Consider the following 22,932-nt stretch of genomic DNA (forward strand, 5'->3'; position numbering starts at 1 on the left):
GGAACAATTGTTCCACTCTGTTCTTCATTCAGCATTTCTCCAAGAGTGCCAGTTTGAGTAGCGGTAGCAGAAAGCAAACACTGGAATTGTTTATGTTCATTGGGGAAGTCCATCATGCGTAACTCAATATCCTGAAGAAATGAGGTGCACCTCATAGAAATCTCGAGCTCATGATCTTCATTATTATCGGCGTGTCTTCCTTTTCGCGGCGGCCATTTTCAATTCAGTAAATCAATGGTCATCCAATGCAAGGTATGGAGCGGAAAATTTACATAGTATGAGAGCCGAGGATATTCGGAAATTTTCGGAGCATCTGATCCCGATCGTGCACCGAAAATAATGAAGTGACTTGTCATTTTCTTAAAACTCCGTGCGGTTTCCCAGCTTTTGTCGATTCCTGGCCTCGCACTATGATTCAAAATGGCTACCCCAAAGCATCATCAGATCAGATTGTTTATCCTGTAAGTCTTCATCTAATGTGAGGGCCCCCTCCCCCGGCTGGCCCACTAGACTTCACAAAGACAACAGAAGCGGAGCACTAACATAAAGAAAACAGACAAACAAAAGTTAACAGAGAACTTGACCATCAAGTACCCTGCGAGACAAAAATTTCCTTCTCTTTTTGCTCGGTGGGAGCTGGTCACAACCTCTCGATTTCCTATCAGGCATGCGCAAACCGACAACATATCGCCGTGTTGTGCTGTGTCACACAATCAATTTTTAGTTATTTTCAGTTTTTGTGAATAAAGTACTTTAATTGTGGCATGGAGAATTACATAAATAGTCTTTTTACTAGATTTTTATTATTCATTTATCGTACTAAAGAATGAATACTTTTAGTGTTAATTAATATAATTTGGTCTGTTTTTCAGGCGCATTTGATCATACTTGTTATTATTATTATTATTATTATTATTATTATTAAAGCGTATTATCGTTTGTCTCACGATGTAGTCACTTGAGATGTAGATCGCGACGTTTCGACTGCTTACTGATAGTCTTCATCAGGCGATAAGGTCGACTGATTGCACGGTATCATTTATATCACAAAGGTCGGCTGTGATTGGTGCATTTCGATCCTCCGATTGTTCCATTGTTCCGGCGAGTAGCTGTTCCCTCCGTGGTCCGCTGTTGTACCGTTCTCCTCTTGTTGTGTTTCTTGATCGTGGGTATCCATGCTTCAGGAATTTCAATTCCACTCTCCCTGTTGATGTTATTAGGGTGAGGTGTTATGTGAATAGCTTCCTTGACCCTACGTGTGTACCAGTGAGGATCTCGATCAATAAACTTGACCTCATTCCAGATAGGATAGTGGCCGGTCTCGTGGGTGTGTTCAGAAACGGCAGAGGTCTGGGTACGGGCGAGTCGTATATCCTTGTCGTGTTCTTTGATCCTCTCCTGCATAGATCTCCCTGTTTCCCCGATGTAGACTTTGCTGCACTCACAGGGAATCCTGTAGACAACACCATCTTGTTTAGCCGGGCTGACGGTGTCCTTTGGTCGCACTAAGTGTGACCGAAGTGTCGTGTCGGACTTAAAAACGGTGCGAATGCCTTGCTGTTCTAGGCAGCGGCGGAGAGACTCCGAAACTCCTTGGACATAAGGTAAAACGGCGATGGATTTAAATTCCGCGACAGGCTCTCTTCTTGGGGTTGCTCGCGCCTTTGTGATCTTCTGTACAAAAGAAGAGGGATATCCGTTAGAAACAAGTACAGATGACAGATATTTCTTCTCTCCAGCGATTACTGATGGTTTGGTCACGAGACGTTTAGCCCGGTCGTACAGACACTTCACAATACCGCACTTTACTGACTGAGGGTGGTGTGAATCATACGCTAGGTACTGATCAGTATGTGTTGGTTTCCTGTAGACACTGGTGGTAAGGCGGCCATCAGGTTCTCTATAAACTGACTTGTCGAGAAAGGGGATCTTGCTGTTATTCTCGATCTCCATAGTGAAACGGATTGATGGTTGTTGACTGTTCAGGTGTTGCAGGAAGACGTCAACTCTATCCCGATCCAGGGTGTATCATCTACGTAGCGTTTCCAGATCTTAGGCTTATTATTATTAGTATTGTTATTATTATTATTATTATTATTATTATTATTATTATTATTATTATTATTATTAAAGATTGGCACAGCTATTGATGATATTGAAAGTGGTTTCGTCATTGGCTCCGGGCAACAACAAGTTGCCTAGGGAAGCCAAGAAACACCCCTTGTTTGCTTTTTCTCTTCTTTCTACATCTCCAGCACCTTTCTAAGAATTCTTGCTGACCAAAGCAATGCACATCTCTGGATCAGTCCAACAGGAATGCCCACCTCAATGGCTTTCAGATTGTCATTCAATCTCAGTGGTATTGATCCCAATGCTCCCACTACCACTGGAATAACCTTTGTCCTCACACCCCACATTTTTCGAACTTCTCTTGCTAGATCTTGATACTTTTCAACTTTTTCATCTTCCTTCTCTCTCACCCCATTATCCTCTGGAATTGCCACATCTATAATCTGACAGCTCTTGTCTCTCTTGTCAATGATTATGATTATGATTATGATTATTATTGTTATTATTATTATTATTATCATTATTATTATTATTATTACACCGACTTTTCCACTCTTCTATTTTGTTAGAGAAACTACAGAAATTTCATAAAGTTCTACGAAGTACCTAGCGACAAAGAAAAGGACGAATTAGACCAAAGTGAGCGCACAGTATAAGTTAGAGTTCAACCAAATTAATTATACGGAGCGTAGCTCTGCATTTCGCTTTTATGACGCTCACATACTGAGCTTGAACCATACCTGTGGAGCGTGCTCCACAAACCGCAACTCCACAAGACTGCAAGTTAATTTGCTGCAGACAAAGAGACTGCCCTGCAACAATTTGAAAAACTTAAGCTTAATAACCTGCCTACTGGCAACCCTCACATCATGCTCTTTTGACGATGAATTCGAATAGCTTGTTATTGTGAATTAATGTATAGCAGTAGTTTCCGGGACTGTACAAACAGCAAAAGACCAAAGATTGCTAGTTATTTATGGAGAAAAATTTTGAATAGGATGCGCACGTGATTACGTGGTGAACCGGTGTCAGTGCATTGTTGCCGATTGTAACTTTGTAGCCAACCACAGGGAAGCAGATATTGCGGACGGACAGCGTTTTTAATCCTATCTGTCTACGAAAGTTATAAGCGGGCTAATTCTGGTCAAAAACCAGTATTTTCACTTTGTTCGTCCCTGGTTGTGGACGGCGGCTAAATAAACAATCGAGCGGTTGCGAGCAGAGCTTTCTTCTTGTTTCTCACGGGGGAATCTCTGTCTTGCAGGGTCCTGAACCATCAAGAGTTACTCAGTGCTAAAAACCTCCGTTCGAGCATGACTTATGGCTCGACTTGAACGTGCTCTCCAAAGTCACCCGTGCATCCATACACGTAACTTGTTAGACACACTCTTGTAAAGCCTCGTTTTAACTGGCACATAAACATCAGAAGCATAAATGTACTGGAGGCGCAGTGAGCTGTTTTCAAGTAGCTCCTTTTGTTGCGAAGTATTCCTAACAAAAGGTGCTAATTACCATATTAACCTCTTACTGCGTCTTACTCTGTTGCTTTTGCTAAGAGTTATGCTAAATGCACTAGTGAAAAAACCAGCCTCGAGCCTGAAATAACGCTAAGCTGGTCCACAACTGTACAAAAATACCAGGTTTTCGTTTGTCTTTGCTTCTGTTGAACAAGGAAGTAAACTGAACCGGAAACAGAATGACAGACGCTGCCCTACCGCTTCTACGTCAGTGTTTACTATTGTGGGTTCCGCGTTTGATTTCACCAACCAAAATCTAAATCGTACGTTATCATGTCGAGAAAATAATCAATTGCGAACAAAGCCCACTGCGTTGTTCAGATTTTGATTGGTGCAGACAAAGAAAACTGCAGCGTCTCAAAGATGCTATAGCTGATTTCACGCAATTATAAATAGCTTTATTGGCTGGAAGTCGGTTCGTCCAGTTTCTGATTTGCATAATGAAGCATTCATATTTGAGTTAGTCGCTGATACGGGGTTAAAGTTTAATTTTAATAAGGTGAGTTTTGTTTTATTCAAAGTAAGTTCACAGCAGAAGCTTCAATACATGTTTCGCACACTTGCAAAAGGTAGGACATGTTATCAAGTTAATATTTTTTCAAACCTCGCATAGATAGAGCAACTGACCACTTGAAGACAGGTCAGCGTTATCAATTAACTAGACCAGACGTTATCGGTTATTGTGTTCTCACTGTGATGTGTTATCAGGGGTTAAACATGAGGCGGACGGTGGTATGATTATTTCGCCGGAATTTTATACGAGCAATGTCGTGAGCTGAGACAGGTAATCAGGAAAGCTTTTATCAGATTCTTTTGCTTAGCGATTTTCCGTTTAACTCAGCATTAGGTGGAAGTCTTTTTTGTGTTATTTAGCGCGTTCCGAGTTTTACAGTCGCTATCCCTCAGAGTCTTAATTACGACATGAAAGCACGGCCACATGCACGACAAAACTCGATTACAACTGACTTCCTTAACTGATACATATCTTAGTATTATACCTGCTCGACACAAATTCTCAAAAACGTTATCTCATGTTAATGTGTTGCTACTTAGCCACACAAAACAAGGACAGGAATTCTTAACTCGTGACATTTTTCAGTTCCGCTCTACTGCTGGACCGTAGTCAGAGCACGCATCAATCTCAGTGGTGTGCATTAAGAGCGGGCTTAACCACAAACAAAACAGAATCAGAAGGTATAGTTTCCTTCCTGTGTGCCTAAATCGGTATGGTGATTACTAGTGTTTTTCGTTGCTCAAGAAACACTGAAAACATCGTCTTTCTAGCGTTATCTTACGTACACGTTCAGTTTTTGTAAGTAGACAATTAATTTACAGGGTCTTTTTTGTGTACATAATGGTCTGAAATGCCTCCAAGACCAAAGATCAGTTGCCTACAATAGAATTTCGAAGTAGAGCTGATTTATTACCAGATAAGAAGATCACGGTTTTAAGAAAGTTTTACAACTTTACTCGACAGATCATAATACATTTCTATATTACTCCTTCCCAACAGCTTCAATCTTCCACTTCGAGAAATAAAGAGTGACACAAATTGCGTATTTTGAGATACAGTGCAATAAGTTCTATGTTGGCGGACAGCGCCCCTTTGTTATGTCTGCGTCAATCATACGCGTTATGGAATGAAGACTCTTAACTGACTTGTAAGCTATTCAAATATCAGAGGCGTTTTTATGCAGGAGTCAATGTAAACTCCCCCGGAACAAGGCAGGGATTAGTCGGGAAAAGGAGGGATTTGAGGGAAATCGCACCCCCAAGAGGGTGGGGGATTGGGGAATATTTGTATTTAACCGTCCCTAGGTAGGAAATATCTGTTTTGCTTCTGTGGCCAAGGAGAGTATGGAGAGATGATTGCCTGTGACAGCCCTACATGTCCAGTGGAGTGGTTCACCTTTACTCTCTGTGGCTCTCCTGTGCCCACTATTTGTATTTTTTGTTTTTTTTGTTTTTTTTGTTTTTTGTATCATTGTAAACCACTTATGTGATGTTAAGTTGTTTTCTGTAAACAGTGTGCAATAATAAAAAACTGAAACTGAAACTGAAAAAAAACTTTGCACTGGTTTGTCTGCGTAACTAATGATTTTGACTACTCCGTTTATATAAGCTTGAGGGACTCGAGGTACCCTTCGCCGTTCACTGATAGCGGCTTCGCCAAAAAAAACAAAAAAACTCTCTGGCACCCAGGGTAGTGGGAAGGTACAACGCTAAATCGTATGGTTTGTGAGCTGCCGTTTAAAATAGGTTAAGAGTTTGAACATTTGGGTCAACTGAAAAAAATGTTTGGTTTGTGCGCAGTATGGTCTGAATCTGAAAAGTGTACGTTTTGCTTTACTTTTTGAAAAGAAAAAAAAAAACTTTTTCTCTCTTCGTAATTCAATCATAACGGAGACGTGCATTCAGAAGTATTAGCAATTTTAGCATCGAAGTTTTTGAAACCCTTTTAAAATGCGCGCATAAGCCATTCGGCCATGTCACTGAGAGACCTCTGAATATAGTATTGCAGAGACATGAATTCTGTGTGAGCAGGGTCTGAACTGAATCGCATGTTTTGTGTTGAAATCTTTAAAGGTTTCGAAAGTCGTGTTCAAGAGGCGGACCGAATAACCCGACTCCAAACTTTTAATTCCTCTGTGTTCTTAGTGGTTCTTAACATCTTAGTGCGTGTCATATGCAGGCATATTTTAAAATTCATGCGAGGTTGAACACGTCTATAATCCCCCCACCCCTACCCCCGTACTTTTTAACGGTTTCGTGAATGTGCATCAGTTAACTCGACGATTTTTGTCCTGCGTTAATTAGGTCTTAATTAGAATTAATATTGAAACCTAAGACGCGCCCATTCTTTATCATATATAAATATTGTCCTGAAAGTGTTCACTTCTCTTTCCAGGACAAAGCAGAAGATGATTCAGAGCAAAATTGAGACATCTTTCTCGCAGTCGCACTGTGATGGTAATTCAAGATGTTATCCAAGATGTTGTGATGCTTCTTGGAATTCCGTTCCTTTCACCTCCCCGTGTGGAAAATTTGTTCGTTCTAGTGGAGGAGACGGGCACTTGTCTTCTACAGTCCAGAAACCAAGAAGTTGTGAGTCATTAAGATTACAGAAGTATTTTTGTTTGCACTGCTTGTGTTTACAGCCACTGAAAGCGTAAATAAAGCGAACGCGACAATGCCAATTGGTGTTGTAAATGGTAATAGGTTATCGTTCAGCGCGAGTTGGTTGAGGTTCACAGTGTTTCAGCAAGAAGAAAGGGGAAGAATGAATACACGTGTCGGTGCTGCTTCTGTCTATCACGCTGAAACACCTTGAGCCTCAATTAAGCAACTGTAAACCACTTTGTTTACCAGCATTCATGTAGGTATTGTGTGGTTTTCCCGGCGCTTTCGATGATGCCATCAGATCAGTATGGTAGCAATGTAAGACTGAAAGTAGATCGATCTGATTGACTGAGTCAATTTACCTGATGCCGTAACGAAAGTTTAACTTCTCTTTCGTGAATAAAAGTAAATAGTAGGCCTGCATGACTTGAGTTACAATGATAATGTGTAATCTAGCGAAAATCATATGACATGAAAAACAAAAATTGTCCGCCATGCAGAATTGATTTACACAATTATACAGTAAAACAATGGCCGTGAAACTTTCCGTGCACTGCTCAGGCAGTCAACGAAAAGCAGGAGCTAAACTGTTCCTTTAATTTACTTGTTTTCATTTACATGTAGTGGTTTTATCGTCAACGGAAGTGACAAACTACAACACTCCTGATGACTTTTTTCTTCGGCCGTTCTTGACCAGAGAAGAATTTGCATATTGGAACAGCCATTTTTGCCGCGTTCCATCTTCACGTTCATTCTTGCGCGCATTCAACCCACAAGTTACCACAACCATGACTTCCGGTCATCATAAGACGTCTTGTGTCACGAATGTCACAGATACACCATGTTGCGATGAAAGACATCAAACTGGTGTGCCAGCGGTCCATGACTTAAGTACAAACTGCTGGAGCAATACAAGATGTGGCGAAATGCCCTGCTTCCCAGAAAACATCCCATCGTCAAGTGTAGAAAAAGGATTCGCTGGGAATCCTGTCTGCTTGGAACATTTAGTTCCATGTACCAGTCACGCCTATCAAAACGGAAACCACCTTGACCTATCTACTAACTGTTGTGAAACAACGGAAAGTTATTTTGTTCAGCAAGAGGTGGAGCCCACAAAACTGAAGGGAAGGTATTTTGTTTATGGAGATGAAAGCTTTGGCAAAAAGCCTCCTCCTTTCACATCGTCTGGTTATCAGGAGGTTCACCCCAGGACTGGATCTGCTGTCCTCAGTGATTCAATGAGCGCTTATGGTGTACATTCAGAATTCGGATCAACTAATTCTTTCCCGGCTAAAAGAAAATCCATAGGTACATCAAAGTATGAAAAATTTCCCCAAGAAAAGCAAAAGAGACCGTGCGTTAGCGATGAAGTAAATGGAATTCAACAAGATCAGGCACCAATCAAAATCGAACACAAAAATGAAACTTGGAATGCTCATCAAAACGAACGCCCGCGAATCAGTGGTTATCGCGGCAAGGAGGCGAGATGCAAGATCAACGAGTCAAGTAACGTGCGCAAATCACGTGAAATAACAATGCCACCTGTTCAAGATTGCGTGGAGCAAAGCATCGATATTACCATCTCTGGCGATAGCACTTCCGGATGCAAACCCGGAAGTAAAACCTTTAAAGAAACTCAGCCAACAACGACTGACTTAACTGGGAACAACAGTGACGCTGCGTTCAAGTCACGTGTTCTGCAAGCTGGTGACCAGATTCCAAATGGTCGGAACAAATCTCCTGAGCGAAAAAACATTGATGAGGTTATCAAGACCACGAAGCCTGTCCAAAGAAAGCTGATGACCAATGACAAAACCGGTGGCTGTGCTTTCGATCATGATTCCTTTCCCAAACTTGTCGGTGTGCTTAGTCCCTTCGCCGTAGCTACTGTGATGTCAAGTTTAGCAAAATAACCGCAGTGCTATGCTACTTCAAAATTACACTCTTAACTGTTCAACATGCATCCTTGTCCAAATCAAAGATCACTGCTAACGTGGTATCCAAAAAGAAAGATCTGAGAAAGAAAAAGGTTTACAGTCAAAGAGTAGACCACACTACTTAAGAAATCAACTGTGGCACAAGAGTGAAGATCGATGATGGACGATAATGCTCATTTTTGAAACTGTTTTTGTCTTAATCCTGATGAGCCCTTGTGTGTGACCAGCGGCATGCCGGAAGGCTTAAATGCAACTCCAAATGCAAGCCTCAGCATCTTACCAATGCTGGAAAGAGAACTTGTGCTTATTCACGCGTCATGTGTTTTTCTATTAAACCTTGACGTTTCGTGAACTCGGCAACATACATTTTCAAAAGTATATTCCGGGCAATGCCCCATTTTTTGTATAAATTGTTGTATTATTCAAATTCGTGGACAGACTTCTCAAATGATTAGATTGAAAACTCTCTGGACTGTATAAAATAAGAGGATGTCATGTCTGTTTGTTTTAAAATATCCTTTTTTTTAACAAGAAACAAGGCTTAGATTTTTTCTGAGAAATTCTAAACGCCGAGGCAAGGATGTGTTGGAATAACGAGTGTCGAGTCGTTTGTATCGAGTGCGTCGAGTTTGCATGAAAGACGTGATGTCTTGTTCTTTTTGAGGCTTACATTCATTTGGTAAAATTTTAAAATGTGCTAAAAATTATGCCCAAGGTTGAGGTCTAGTTAAGAACAGTCTTCACATTCTGACAGATGATGAAATACAATAGAATCTTAAAACGTTTTTAAATGTACTTTGCATAAAATTGAAACATGTATTTTCGTTCCTCTTGAAAAATGAACAATTAAACAACAACAACACACTTAATGTGTTGAGTCATCTATGGGTATTGCTACGTTGCCAGACAAGCACACGATCATACTATGCAACATATGTAAGCAAAAAATTGAGAAAAAAATGTGTTAAGCCTGGTTTTCACTTCGACATAACACAACTGCTAATCACAACGTTAATGAGGACGCCCACAACACAAGCATATGCCCCAGCACAAGTAGAACAAAAAGTTTTGTTCTTCCCGTGCTTGTACTTTTGCTTATACCAAGTGAGGTCACGCTGCTACAAGCATAAGCATAAGTCCGCCATCTTGTTTTACTGTATCGAGGAGGTGTGGAACGGAAAAATAAGGTAACTATCCATTCTGCACATGCGTACGTGCTTATGCTTGTGTTTTGGGCGTCCTCGCTACCGTTATACTTATGCTTGAGCTTGTGTCAATGTCATAGTGAAAATCGTCCGCCATCTTGCTTTACTGTGTCGTGGAGGTATGGAACCAAAAAGAAGGTAATTATCCATTCTGTGCATGCTTGTGCTTGTGTTTATGTCATAGTGACAACCAGGCTTCGCTATTTCACTTCAAAACAAAACAGGCTTGTAAATAAGAGGTCAAAGGGTCTCGGTTACTATCGAACTGTCGAGAATGATCAATATCTGACACACATAAAACGCTACTCGAAAACTCGGAAGCTCGTTCGAAACTTATTTTTGTTATAAACTATCAAAAATGTGATACTTTTTTCAAATTGCTTTCGTGAATGACCTGTTACGAATCTATCAGGGCAGCTGAAGACCATGTAGAGTAGACAATTTCACTTTCTGACAAACACCCAGCATTGATAATTCTCGGGCGGAAAGCTATATCGTGGTTTTAATTTTCACTTGTTTTTTACTTATTTGTTTTTCGGGAGGCCAGCCAACAGAACGTGGAATGGTTAAGACTTAGGAGCAACGCAAAGGGAAGGGAAAAATTATTGAAGTCAAAACAGAAATGTTCAAGGAACAAAAAAACTGAAAAATCTGGCGATTAGAGAGGCAAACTGAAAAAGATCTCTTGTAGCAAATTATGCGGTCAGTTTAGTGTCGTGTTTAGTTATTTCAGTTTCATTCGCTTGATTCACACAAGGTCGATTTTTTTAAAAAAAGAACAGTGACATAATAGTTTTCGATTTCAGAAATAATATGGGTCAATGATGTCCTCTAATTCAGTTTCGTCAGCAGGTCTACTTGAACGAGCCTCCACAAGTTACAGCTGACAAGACTTACGACGTGGTAAGTACAGTCAGTGATTGTGCTGGTAAACTAAGATTGGGTGAATAACCAAGCCAAGTGTAAATAGTCTGTGCATAAAGTTTTAAACAGATTTAAGTGATTCATATAGTCTGCTTTGCGCAAATATATCGCTAGGAAGACTGAATTTGACTTTAAAACCCGTGCGCGTGCTCAATCAGCATTGCTCCGTCAATGTAACAACTTGAATACTGACCAGCTGGGCTTTTCACTGGGCCATTTTATTACCACTACTTGTAACTGGTTTATAGCCAGGCAACATGCGCGTTTCATATTCGTATGTTCAGACGTACTCTAGAGTTCACGTTTTACATCGTTTACATCGGAGTTTTGTCACGTTCTACGATTACACTTTGTTTGCGATAATCAAAATTATCAAGTTCGATCCAAGGAAAATAATAATGGTATTTTCCTGTCAGTTACAAAACTTCAAAAGGTAGTAATGAACTAATAAGAGGAACAATCGAAATTTGAGATAGAGAGAGAGAACAGACGACGAACCTGAAAACGTTAGGCCAAATTTTTCATTATATCACGTCTTACGACCTCAAGTCAACCGGAACAACATTTATTCGTTCAACCACTTTGGCGTTTTCGAAACTAGCTCGGTATGTTTCTTCCCTCGCCTTCATGACGTAGCAAAACAAATGGAAACCGAAATAAAGGTCCGGCCACATTAAACATGCACTTAATTGCATTGCTAAGGGCCGGAGGAAAGTGAAAAGAAGTTTGTTTCAGTTTTTACTTCTTCACTTCCGTTGTCTCAGTACTGAAGCGTTTAAGACTAACTCTTCTGCTTAGTATATGTGGTTTCTAGATCGTAACGTTGTCAAAAAACGCAGCTAAAATATTTTACATCTTGGTTTTGATATTTTTAGCGCACTTTGTTAATGTTACGCTCGATCGACATTCTCAGTGGCGTATCATAAACAACTGAGAATGAAAAATGAAAAGATCGCGTCCGTGATTTGCATCTTCAAATACCGGTGCATACGGACAAACGACTCGGGCGAAGAACCCAACGATAAAACCTCTGAGGCAACAATAAGCGAAAGAAACAAAAAGATTCACTGAGAGCCATTTCAAGTATTTGTGTATTTCGTTAGGTATAATATTCTTAAACCTTTCGCCGGAAACAGCTTTTTGATTTCTTGATTTGTTTCTTTCATTTTATATTCCATCGATGGTTCTTCGAAACGATTTTCAGAGCGTAACGTTTATGTGTCATTCGTCTTATTTCTCTCGGGTTTTAAATCACGTTTTATAGCCGAAAGCATGTTGGAATGGGCATCCGTTTCCGCTGAAACGCTGAAACTGAAGTAACGGCAATTATAGCTTTTTATAAACAGTTAATTAAAGGCCGCGTTAATTTCCTTGTACATAGCAAACTGGTCTGCCTTCCGCCAGTACTAGTTGAGATATATATTTATTTGAATTATTTACTCTCTTTCAATTTAAGTTGCATTCAGTGATACGTGAACGAATCCATGCATTACAAAGTTACTTGATGAAAAAGAACTGGTTAATCAGCATACAGCAGTAAAATCAAATCAGTAGGCTACAATATATGAGCATTTGTTATTCTTAATACTATCTGCTTTTTTTTTTTTTTTTTTGTTTTTCAATTTAGTTTGCTCTGAAGAGCTTTTTCTCCAAGTGTTATTTTATCTCGTTCATTGTTGATGTTTCGGTAGTTCTGATGTTTTTGTTATCAGCCAGTTAATTATATTTTTCAATAAACAAATTGAATATGTATATCTTTTTGTACCAAACAATTTATCACGTAAACAGCACGTGTTCAGGAAACAAAAGCTACAGAATACAAGGAAGCAGGATTTCTTAACGTCAATCATCCTTTTCAACCCGCATTTGCGTTGACTGAAAAAGTAAACAATAGTAATTCTATTCATGTAAGCAGTGACTGGTCGTGTTACGATGATACTTCACTTTCCATCAAGCAACAAGAATATCATGTCAAGGTTTGAATGGTAAGCCACATAAGCCGGCTATTACGAATTACTCGCGTCGTAGAAAGTTTCACGCGTCGCGGGAGAAGTTCAGGACTTTGATTAACAGACTTTCTAAGATCAAGAAGTCAATTTTCAATACGCGGACGCTGTCGATCTTGCTTAATACCAATTTGCTTTGGATTAAAAGGACGCGGTAACTCTGGAAACAGCAGCCAACCTCGAGCCAACCGGAGAGGACAGTAACGTCAGCAGCCGAGAAGAATTATACCTAGGACTTTTCCGGCTTTGAAATAACATGGTTGAAGTGTTCGTTATAAGCTAGTGCAGAGAGAGGTGCCGACCACGGTGAGTACGTGTTTGGGGTCATTTTGTTGATTTTAATTATACCACGATCAGTTAATTCTTAACTCCCTCTAGGACAATGTTCTCTAGAGGTTCCTAGTCAGCCGGGGAAAGCTTTTGAATTTTGCTTCCAGTTTCACGCCACATAAATATACCGTCTGCGTTTTCAGGCGACATGATGAAATACACGGCGAAAATTTCAACGAGCAAGCTGCTGAAGCAGCTATTTGGATAATATGATATTAAAACATAGTCATTCAGTCGTGAGACGAGGCCAAAGAGCATAGAAGCTCATAAAAGGAAGTGACTGACGTCGAACAACAAGACCTTCTTAAGTTATAACAGCGAACGAGAGAAATACGAAAACGATAGTGAATTCTTTGTTCTTAAAAACATAAAACTCTGCTTGAATTAAGAGTGATCTCTTCAAAAGTTCCTAGCTTGTTTATATTAAGAAACGATTTAAGGCTTCCTGGAGGAAAAACGGATAAAAAAGAATCAGTCATGGTCAAAAAAGCTTTAAAAAAAGTTATTGCTTTGTTCTGTGCATTGGCATTTTTGTCAAAAATGTTACAATATGACTGTTTGTTACAGACTGCCGCCAAGTAGAGCAATTTTATTCAGGATATCTCCCTGATTATGAGACGAGTCACTTTAGCCTACCCCCCTTGTCTCGCCTTCTTCCCTACTCGGCCACGGCCATGTCGCCCTTTAGCGTTCGCGATGATAAAACACTAATCTAAGTGACCCTTAGAGAAAAAAAAGGCTACTTGCAGTCTATATTCCTTAGAATTGCAATTGTTGTTATTTTACGCTACAAAGTTTGCTTTGGATGATCAACAATCATTAATTCAATATAGAAAAGGCTAATTGCTATTTTCTATGTAAGGAGTCCTCGCGATAACATACTCCAATTATTTCAGCTGAGATGGATCCTTGCTGCTGCACGAAATCGTCAATTTCAGGAATTTGTTAACTTACAACGTTCTGACTAAGTATGGCGTAGTAGTCATGGACTGGTAACAAAAATCTAGAAAGTACAATTTGAATTACGTTAATTAATTCGATCTCGATTATTTCGGATTTCCAGTTATTTCGTTATCAAATCTTCTTCCCTTGTTCACTCTCTTGTTTCAGTTCAGTCATTTACCATAGCCGTTTATTTCGAATCAATCGGTGGGTCGAAGTTAGGCTTTGCCATTTCGAACTTTTTTTGTTCCTCTTGGCTAAAAATCAGTTTATTTCGATCTCCAAAGGTTGGGTCGAAAAAAATATATCACAAAACTAAAACACTAAAATTTGACCTTTTCAATACACTTTCATCTTATACTGTAATTAGGATGTCCTCGGGGTTTTCCCTTCCAGTTTTTTGGTCCTAAAAATATTCCATTCCATCATGATCTAGTTTTACCACAAACTGAAATGGGATAGATGTCACTCCAGCTAGCGAGACAAAATCTACCTAAAGATACTTAGCAGTGAGTCACGATTTTGACAATTATGGTCTGTCGAGATCACACTTCAGCAGAATCCAAGACGAGAATTTTTGGGTTCGAGCATTTGTCATAAAAACTTTTTGTCTGAGGTTTGAAGCGACCTAATGAAACGACAGGTGACAATTTTAAAAGCTAATAATATAAGTGAGATCACAAGGAAGTCATTCAGTCCTAAGACGGGGGCAAAGAGCATTGAGGAACTGAGAGATTGATGACGAACGGCGAGACTCTTTCGAAGTGATAACGGCCAAGGACAAAACACGAAAAAAACGTTTTGTTGTTAAGGATATGAATCGCCCTTAAGTAAATAGCGAGCCATTAATAAAGATTGCTGCTTCTTTTTTTTAGACCCGCAGATTCAACAGGCGAAAGGCTTTCACGTTGAAAATAAGAGAAAATAATTCTAGTAGATACAAACATTCGTTGCTTTGTCCTTCTTCCTAGTATTTCGTTTAAGTGTCAGTTGCAAAATTACTATTCGTTATAATTTCGGAAGCTGATATTTTCCTTTGATTGGGTAGGAAGTAATTACTTTCAGTATCTTAAAATTACCACTTTATTCGCCAGTATGCAAAGAAATCTCGTGTTTGTCAGATACCTCAACTATCAAAGACCGACAAAGAAGGTTGAACGGGAGACCCGTGCACTAAACTGATAATTAACATAAGAATATTTACGGAGAGTCATACTAAAGGGTAATGACAAATAGAAGAATGGATACTTTGCAACGAGCCACCGTTTGGAAAATTATGGTCTGTCGAGATCACACTTTTACAAGCAGATTTCCCATCAGGAAATATTTTTTTACCGTTTGAGAATTTTTCATCAGTGGCAAAACTCTTTGTTAAAGGAAAGTTTTTCATCGGTCAGGAATTGACACTAAGTAAAAAGCCTCAGGAGAAACTCCTGCCTTGTGTACTTGGTTTAATAGCTTAATCATATCGCTTTTGATGGGTCGGGAAATTTTTGAAATGCCTGAGAAACTCCTGCTCTGTGTATTTAACTTAACTTTGCGGAGTAAACAAACATGATTTGAATGCCTTGTCTGATGATGTCTTGTAATTACATTGGGCGCTAAAAATAAATCATTGTTACACCAAGTCAGTCTGAATGGTGCAAAATTTCATTTTCGTGATCAGTAAAGGGCAAACAGAACAACAAGGAACACATGACAATTTCGCTCACAAACAACACAACAGAGAACACGGAATCAGAATAGAAAATATTGAGGATATTTATTTTGTAGAATGACCGTATTGTCACGGAATATGAAACACGTCTAACTGGGTGCGTTGAGATCCATTCAATATGCGAATTTTTCTTACGTTTTCAACTTCACACCTTCATATAAAGGTAGGGATATCGGTATATGTGAAATTCGTTTCTAATCAGTCGGTGCATTTTCTTCTTTCTTTTAACAGGGAAAAGGCCTGACTGCCATCTTAGTGACTGTACAGTACTTTGGTTCATGCTCAGTTACCTTCGCCTCCAATTCGAAGAGAAGAACATGCAATCTCTTATGGAATAGATATCCATCTTCTTCAGTACTCCATCAACATGCAAACACAACAGAATAAAGAGAACCCTTTGTTTCTCAGCAGCGCGGTTAAAAATGAAGGAATCCCTTCTATTTGCGCAGTGAAACATGAAAACTTATTGATTGATGACACCTGTCAACTTACATCACCCACGTCCGATTCTTCTGTCAAACGTCCCTTGATTGACAGCCAACATGACATGACCACGTCAAGTTCAAAACGCATCAAACAAGAATGGGACGATCCATCATTCTGGGCAAATAAGGAGAGACGTTTACTCTCAAGCAAGACGAGCTTGCAGAATATCGTCAGTGAAGTGGCTGATTCGTTTGAAAGCAACAATTGCGTGAGAAATGCATCGTTTCAGGGCTTTGAGAGCTCCAACAGGAATCTGTCTGGTGAAGATGACGCAATAGCTTTGAAACGAAAGAGAAGACAATTTGAAAGTTCGACCCAAATTGTTGCGAGTGCGAACGAAGTTACAACTGGGGATGAAAATGTAGAAGTAGTAGCGCCTTCCATTGATTGCCACAAAGAGGAACGTTCGGTGCCCTCAATTGCTGATCACGTTCAGCCTGAAACAGCGAAGCCAATTCTAAGACCTCTGAAGAGTCTTGATTCCGGACTAAGCGAGGGTTATGCATTTGATCATAACTTCTTTCCCAAACTAGTCGGAGTTCACTCAGCTTTATTACCAACGTCAAGCTCGCCAGAACTAGAGTCGAATCATCAATCCCAACAAACAACGTATGTACCACTGCTCAAGAAACTTGCACCAAATCAAGAAACAAGGGATAGAAATTCTTCCCCTCCGCAAAACGCCGAGAATACTTTAACAGCGGTTTCAAATCGAAACTTTCTTGGCCATTGTAAAGATGACAACGGTCACGCAATTCCCAAGAATACTGGCCAGGTCAGGTCACTTGAAACGCCCTTGATGTCACGGACTCAAAATGCATTGACTTGCGACACCAATTTATGCAAACGTGACTTGCTCGAAGATTCAAGGGTTCATGCGCAGAATGCATCAAGGACATTACCCATCACTCCCCGTGTTCCTTCCACGGACAATCGTCCAGTTCCATGGATAAACGCCAGCTTGTTTAGTCAAAAGAAACACGGAACAAAATCACCGGAAACCGCAGCTAACATTTGTACATCGACTGATGCAACAGTTGCTGAGCATGCGCAGGGTAAAGACAGTGCAAGACATGACGCGGTGGATAGTGCGTCACAACTATCCCCACTCCTCTCTCCGGTTAGCCCAAGAACTCACAGTCTGGTTTATTCAAGTAAGCAAACTTCCAAGAAGTCTTCCAAAAAGCTCAAATCAGTCAACATGCAGGAAATGGTCAACATTTATAGAATGGCTACCAGTGCCTCGTCACGCAAGAATCAAACTAAGGGCGCCACTCTTCATTCTCCTCCAGATTCCACGTCACAAAAGCCATGTGACCTCTTGTTTTCCTTTACGACAGCAGACGGCAAAAACGACTTATTTCTTGTCGTAGACGACGAAGTGTTTGCAGTGAAACGGTTCGACTACAAAGGCGTGTCGTATTTGATTCACACCGATAAAAAGGGAAAGGCTTCGATTTTAGCCAAACTTCCAGAGGAGGAAAAGTTGAAGTTGCAACACAGCGACACAAGCTCAAGCAGTCGTCAGCAGTTTCCGTCTAACAGAGCAAGTACCTGTAATGTCACGTCCAGCAGTTCAAAGCAATCAAGGCGCACATCTCGCCCCAGGCTTACTCCACAGTGCCCTTCTGGGACATCTCTTAGTGTCACAGCACTGCAGACGTTTTGTGAAGAGACCTATGGTGACAAAGCTCAGGCAACGTCAGGTCAGCAACCGGTTCTAGATGAAATTTCCAGAAGAACGGGCGGTCAAGGCAGGCAGAAACAAGCAACATCACTGGATGTGGATGAAGTTTTATCTAAACGTCAAGCCGTGTATGGTATGCGGACACAAAGCGATAATGATAGACCTATATCTTTTTCAAGAAGTGGCAATTTAAATCCAGACAGAAGGCAGCTGCTCAAACAATTACTGAATGGTATAAGAGCAAGCACAGCCCGTCGGAAAGGGCTGCCTCTGGACACAAATTGGCCACAAAGTGTACCTGTTAGTCAGCAGCACTCGTCTTCTCAAGCATGCGCTGACAGACAAGGCAGGCATCAAGGAAGTGCTGTTCCCATCAAGGCAAGCTCCAATCCCAGACCTACGCATGCGGCGCGGAACCGTTGCGGCAATCAACAGGGCAACGTGAATCCAAATCCAGTGGACAGAAATCAACAGATTGATGAAGTGAATGCGCACAGTCATGAACAGTTCACATACACCTCATCGCAGAGTCCTTGCAACGGAAACCAAGCCGTCGGAACTCGGCATCAACCTTACGACAATGAAGAAATTGTTGATGAAGACAGTTATGGGAACTTTGCCAACAGTAACAAATCGATGATGAGCGGGAACAGAAATCCAGAGAGAGTGAAGTTAATGAGTTACATTGCTCGTCGTTTGGCTTCAAAAGCAGAACGTGCCTCGTCAACGGCTAACGCCTCATATTATAATCAGCCACCAAGCAGGCGATCTGAAGTCGAAAGACAGATATTTAATAGGACTATGGCAAATCCGTTGAGCACTAGAGCAACAAACGCATCGACCAGAAGACACGAAGAGTTACCGCCACTTCAGCAATGTCAACGACTTATGGACCTATTGGTAGGGACGTATAATGTTAAATCTGATGATAATCGCGAAAACGGTGGACTAAAATCCTCATCAAGAAAAAGACCGGCCGAAGGCACTCGAGTTGCCAATAGTCCAACACCACCCAGGGCTCAGGGCATGATGGACCGCTGGATACATTTTGAAAATGAACTGTGGAAAAAGAGGGTAGCTTCACTCCAAGCTGAGCAGCGACATTCTTTGTATGTCGATACGACGTCTGATTCACTCACTGACGACAAATGCAGATCAGGAAATCCTGATCGCCAGGTTCTGAATGATAGAAGGGTGACTTCACGTCTGCATTCAAATCAGTCAAACACGGTTTTGTCTCCAGTGTCTTCAGACGGTGACGAAATCCCAGGTCTCATTCAGGAACCTCGGCGTCCTAGTAACGACACAGTTACACAAGATGATCAGCATTTTACCAACAGTGTGCCACAAAACACATCAGCGGTTTCGAGTAATTTAAATTACCATAATTGTATGAGTCATACATCTCTCTACGGCAGATCCTATTTAGTCTGTTGTGAACAGCAGTTTAGCACCGCAAAGAGGCCTCCAGGACATGAAACAAACGTAAATGAGTGTCTTACCAACATTTCATTTAATCAAGCTGTTGAAAAAAGTGGTTCAGCAGTCCAAAGAGAGTCCGTGTCCGCGCTCATCAGTGGTCAGCTAAGATCCACTAAAGATGCACCAGTACGAGGCATTGCAGACGTTGCTGAGTCATTGGATGATGAAGAAACGGACACAGATGACGGCGATGTCGAAATAATTAGCCCACCTCCCAAAAGATATTCTACGCCTAACACGTTGCTTGATGTTGATGACAAGAGAAATGACAAGAGTCCAGTAGAACAAGATACCCGCAAGATTTCCCACGGCGCACTGCGCGCCGAACTAGTGACAAAAATTCGAGCCACCCGAGAGAGAATAGCACAAGAGAATGTCGAGTGGAAGAGGAAATATCTCTACAGGATACAAACAGAGCTAGAGAATAAACTGGCCAAGGTTTGTGGTACAGCTCACGTTATTGTCATTGATGACGAATGAGAGAAACAATTGTTTCCACAACAAGTAAATTAATGACTGGAAAACATGTTAAAACTTACATCACTGCGCTTGGACGCTTGTAGTATGAGATGAAACCTTGAGAACAATTGTGAAACCTTTTATTCGATTTAGCCGCCTTTTTGACCAGACTAAACATGGCAACTGTTTAATTTTTTAACACGAGAAAATTTGAAAGGATTTTTTATAGTACACTGAGGTGTTAAATTCCTGAAGTATTGAGGTTTTGATAGATGACTGGGTTTATGAAAACTGTGTCATTGTAAAATACATTCCTTTGCGCCAGGTGAAACCTAAGACCTACAAATAACTCCAAGTGATGAAATACTGTATAAAAAAGAAAACGGTATAGTACGAAAAGGAAGATGGAAAAGTGAAAAGGAAAAAAACTGACTGCCATTACTCTGAATTTCTTTTTTATAATTATATCTGTCTACTTTGGAGGTATTGTCTGGCAAGAAAAAAAGGTTGAGTAAGGCGAGATTTTCATTGACACTATTTTCATAAATCGAGATATACCAGAACTAAATATTGTATTAAATTTGATTTTTTTTTTATATTTTAAATATGACAAATTCAACCCTATCTGGGTTAATGGTGCAAATTAGAGACCACCTTATAGGAAAGCGAGTGCTGAACAATCTGTACTTCTATGACTGAATAGAAACACAGGACTAGCACGAGTTGCTGACGAAATGATGAAGCGAGCAAAGAGAATTTACTTTTTGATAATAGAAATAAGCAAGTGATTGTTCTTCCTTCAGTTCTTACATTGTTTCTAAAAGAAATAGAAAACACCTTTCGAGTTTTCATCAAGTTCTAGAAACACTCGTAAACGATTGTTTGAACTTAAAAACAGCTCAGTGTGGAAACATTCTCCTGCAGCTCGTGTTTCGGCGGCATTTCTCGTTTCGTCACGACCATTTTCTTGAATGGTTATGTTTAAAGCTGGCTTAGTACTATGATTTCTTAACGTTTAATTGTATGTTTCGTAATGAAAATATGTACAAATATTGGTCCCATCATTCTCTGCTTTTTTGTCTTTTCTTTTCAATTTATTTACTTATTTGTTTTTTCTATTTTGAATTTTACAACCGGGATAAAATTTGTAATTTTTTGTGATTACTTAGCTTGCGAGAGCGGACGCCTTTTCTCGGCGTGTAAACCCAAAATCGATAACGACGTGTTCTATCGCAGACTAGTCACAACGCAGTTCGTTTAGCTTTTACTATTCTGAGTAGTTTTTGCCTTATTAAGTTAAATTATTGATTGTTTTATTTATTCTATATTCTGTGGCAAATAAATGCTTAGTTGCGCATGTTGTTTGCAAAAACTTCCACTTGCGTACGAAACTGAAAACATGAAATTGCTTTCTACACGTGTAGAAAACTTCAAATTAAGTGCGCCCGATCGTAATAACTTAGGCAGCGTCTGCACTAAGCCGGAGAAATTTGAAAACGCAGCTTGGTTAGGCCTACCGTCCACACTAATCCGTCACAAAAACGGAGCTTTTCCAAAACGCTCTTCAAACCGGAGGAACCTGAAAACACCGGCTTTGCGTTTGCGTGTGGACGAGAGACATTTTGAAAACAGAGCTTTTCGAGAGCGATGGCGTCACGATAATCATGTGATTTCCCTGACTGACAAACCCAAAATGAATGGCCATTCACTGCGTTTTTAAATTCCTCCGGCGTAGTTTGAACGGAAAACATTTGATGCGTTTTCAGAGTGAAACCTCCGTGTCCAAATTTCTTCGGCGTAGTGCGGACGGAGCCTTAGTTGTAACGTGCGCATCGAGAGCCAGCCATTCCACTTCTATTTGTGTTTTTTACCAAGTATTTTTCGAGCGTGTTTTTCGCAATCAGAAATATTCCCCAACATTAATGGCTCGAAAGATATGTTTGCATAATGCAGTTCTAATGTGAAAATATGGATCTATATATTGGCAAAGGAGAAATGGAAGACTGACATTCGTAAGAAAAAAATAAAGAAAAAAGGGGAAAATAATGACCGTAAACTAAAAAGGAGTACTTACAGAAAGAAAATGCATGGGAAAAATTTGTTTTCTCTTTATTTGAAATTAGTCACTTCAACCAGCTATTTATACAATTAGCATGTATCGCTAAGGAGAAAGCGCGAGGAGAAACTTAGTACATGGAGCTAAGTGAAATACACGTATGTAGATTTCAGAAAGGCCCAAATCTAGCATCTTTAAAAAGTTAGGTAAGCATTGATTGAGATCCCCGCAAAATCGCGAATGTGGCGCATCTCTAAACGCACGAAAACACGCAAGAGAAAAAAATATAAATGGGCGAGAATCTCCATCCAATCATTGTCCAAAGCGACAGACTTTCACGAGTGAAATACACGTATGTAGATTTGAGGGAGGGCTAAAAGTAGCATGTTTGAAACGTTAGGTAAGCATTGCTTGGATCCCTGCAGCTAAAACGCGAGTGTGGCGCATCTCTAAACAAGCGAGAACTTACGAAAGCAAAGAAAGTTGATAGGGGAGAGAATATCTCACCCAAGCACTATCCAAATCGATAGACTTCCACAAGTAAAATACACGTGTGTAGATTTGGGGGAGGGCTAAAAGTAGCATCTTTACAAACTGAGGTAAGCATTGGTTGAGATCCCCGCACCTAAAAGGCGAGTGTGGCGCATCTCTAAACGCGCAAAAACTTACGAGAGAAAAGAAAATTGATATGGGCGAGAATCTCCAACCCAAACACTGTGCAAATCGATAGTTTTCCAAAAGTAAAATACACGTGTGTAGATTTTGGGGCAGGGGTAAAAGTAGAATCTTTAAAAAGTTAGGTAAGCGTTGGTTGAGATCCCCGCACCTAAAACGCGAGTGTAGTGCATCTCTAAACGTGCAAGAACTTGCGAGAGAAAGGAAAGTTGATATGGGCGAGAATCTCCAACCCAAACACTGTGCAAATCGATAGACTTCCAGAAGTGAAATACGCGTGTGTAGATTTGGGGGAGGGCTAGAAGTAGCATCTTTAAAA

General features: G+C 40.4%; 2 protein-coding genes across 4 annotated transcripts; both read left to right on the plus strand.

Annotated features, from left to right (window-relative positions):
- The first annotated feature begins 7,398 nt into the window (after positions 1–7,398).
- LOC145492373 (uncharacterized) lies at positions 7,399–8,631 on the plus strand. The gene has a single exon (XM_081471820.1). The coding sequence runs from the start codon at positions 7,496–7,498 to the stop codon at positions 8,618–8,620; it is 1,125 nt and encodes a 374-aa protein (XP_081327946.1). The 5' UTR covers positions 7,399–7,495; the 3' UTR covers positions 8,621–8,631.
- A 1,351-nt stretch (positions 8,632–9,982) lies between these two features.
- Positions 9,983–22,900, plus strand: LOC145492259 (uncharacterized). Of its 3 annotated transcripts, XM_081471635.1 has the most exons (3): positions 9,983–10,752; positions 12,928–13,085; positions 16,000–22,900. In XM_081471635.1, the coding sequence occupies exon 3, from the start codon at positions 16,136–16,138 to the stop codon at positions 19,901–19,903; it is 3,768 nt and encodes a 1,255-aa protein (XP_081327761.1). In that variant the 5' UTR covers positions 9,983–10,752; positions 12,928–13,085; positions 16,000–16,135; the 3' UTR covers positions 19,904–22,900. The 3 variants fall into 3 exon arrangements, with proteins under 3 accessions (XP_081327761.1, XP_081327762.1, XP_081327764.1); XM_081471636.1 differs by lacking the exon at positions 12,928–13,085; XM_081471638.1 differs by lacking the exons at positions 9,983–10,752; positions 12,928–13,085 and adding an exon at positions 14,347–15,865.
- The last annotated feature ends 32 nt before the right edge of the window (positions 22,901–22,932 follow it).

The sequence above is a fragment of the Orbicella franksi genome, chromosome 7 (genome assembly GCF_964199315.1).
Source record: "Orbicella franksi chromosome 7, jaOrbFran1.1, whole genome shotgun sequence".
Taxonomy (NCBI): Eukaryota; Metazoa; Cnidaria; class Anthozoa; order Scleractinia; family Merulinidae; genus Orbicella; species Orbicella franksi.

Coding starts and splice junctions, on each gene's coding strand:
- LOC145492373 (XM_081471820.1), top strand. CDS start 7,496: ATGACTTCCGGTCATCATAAGACGTCTTGTGTCACGAATGTCACAGAT.
- LOC145492259 (XM_081471635.1), top strand. CDS start 16,136: ATGCAAACACAACAGAATAAAGAGAACCCTTTGTTTCTCAGCAGCGCG.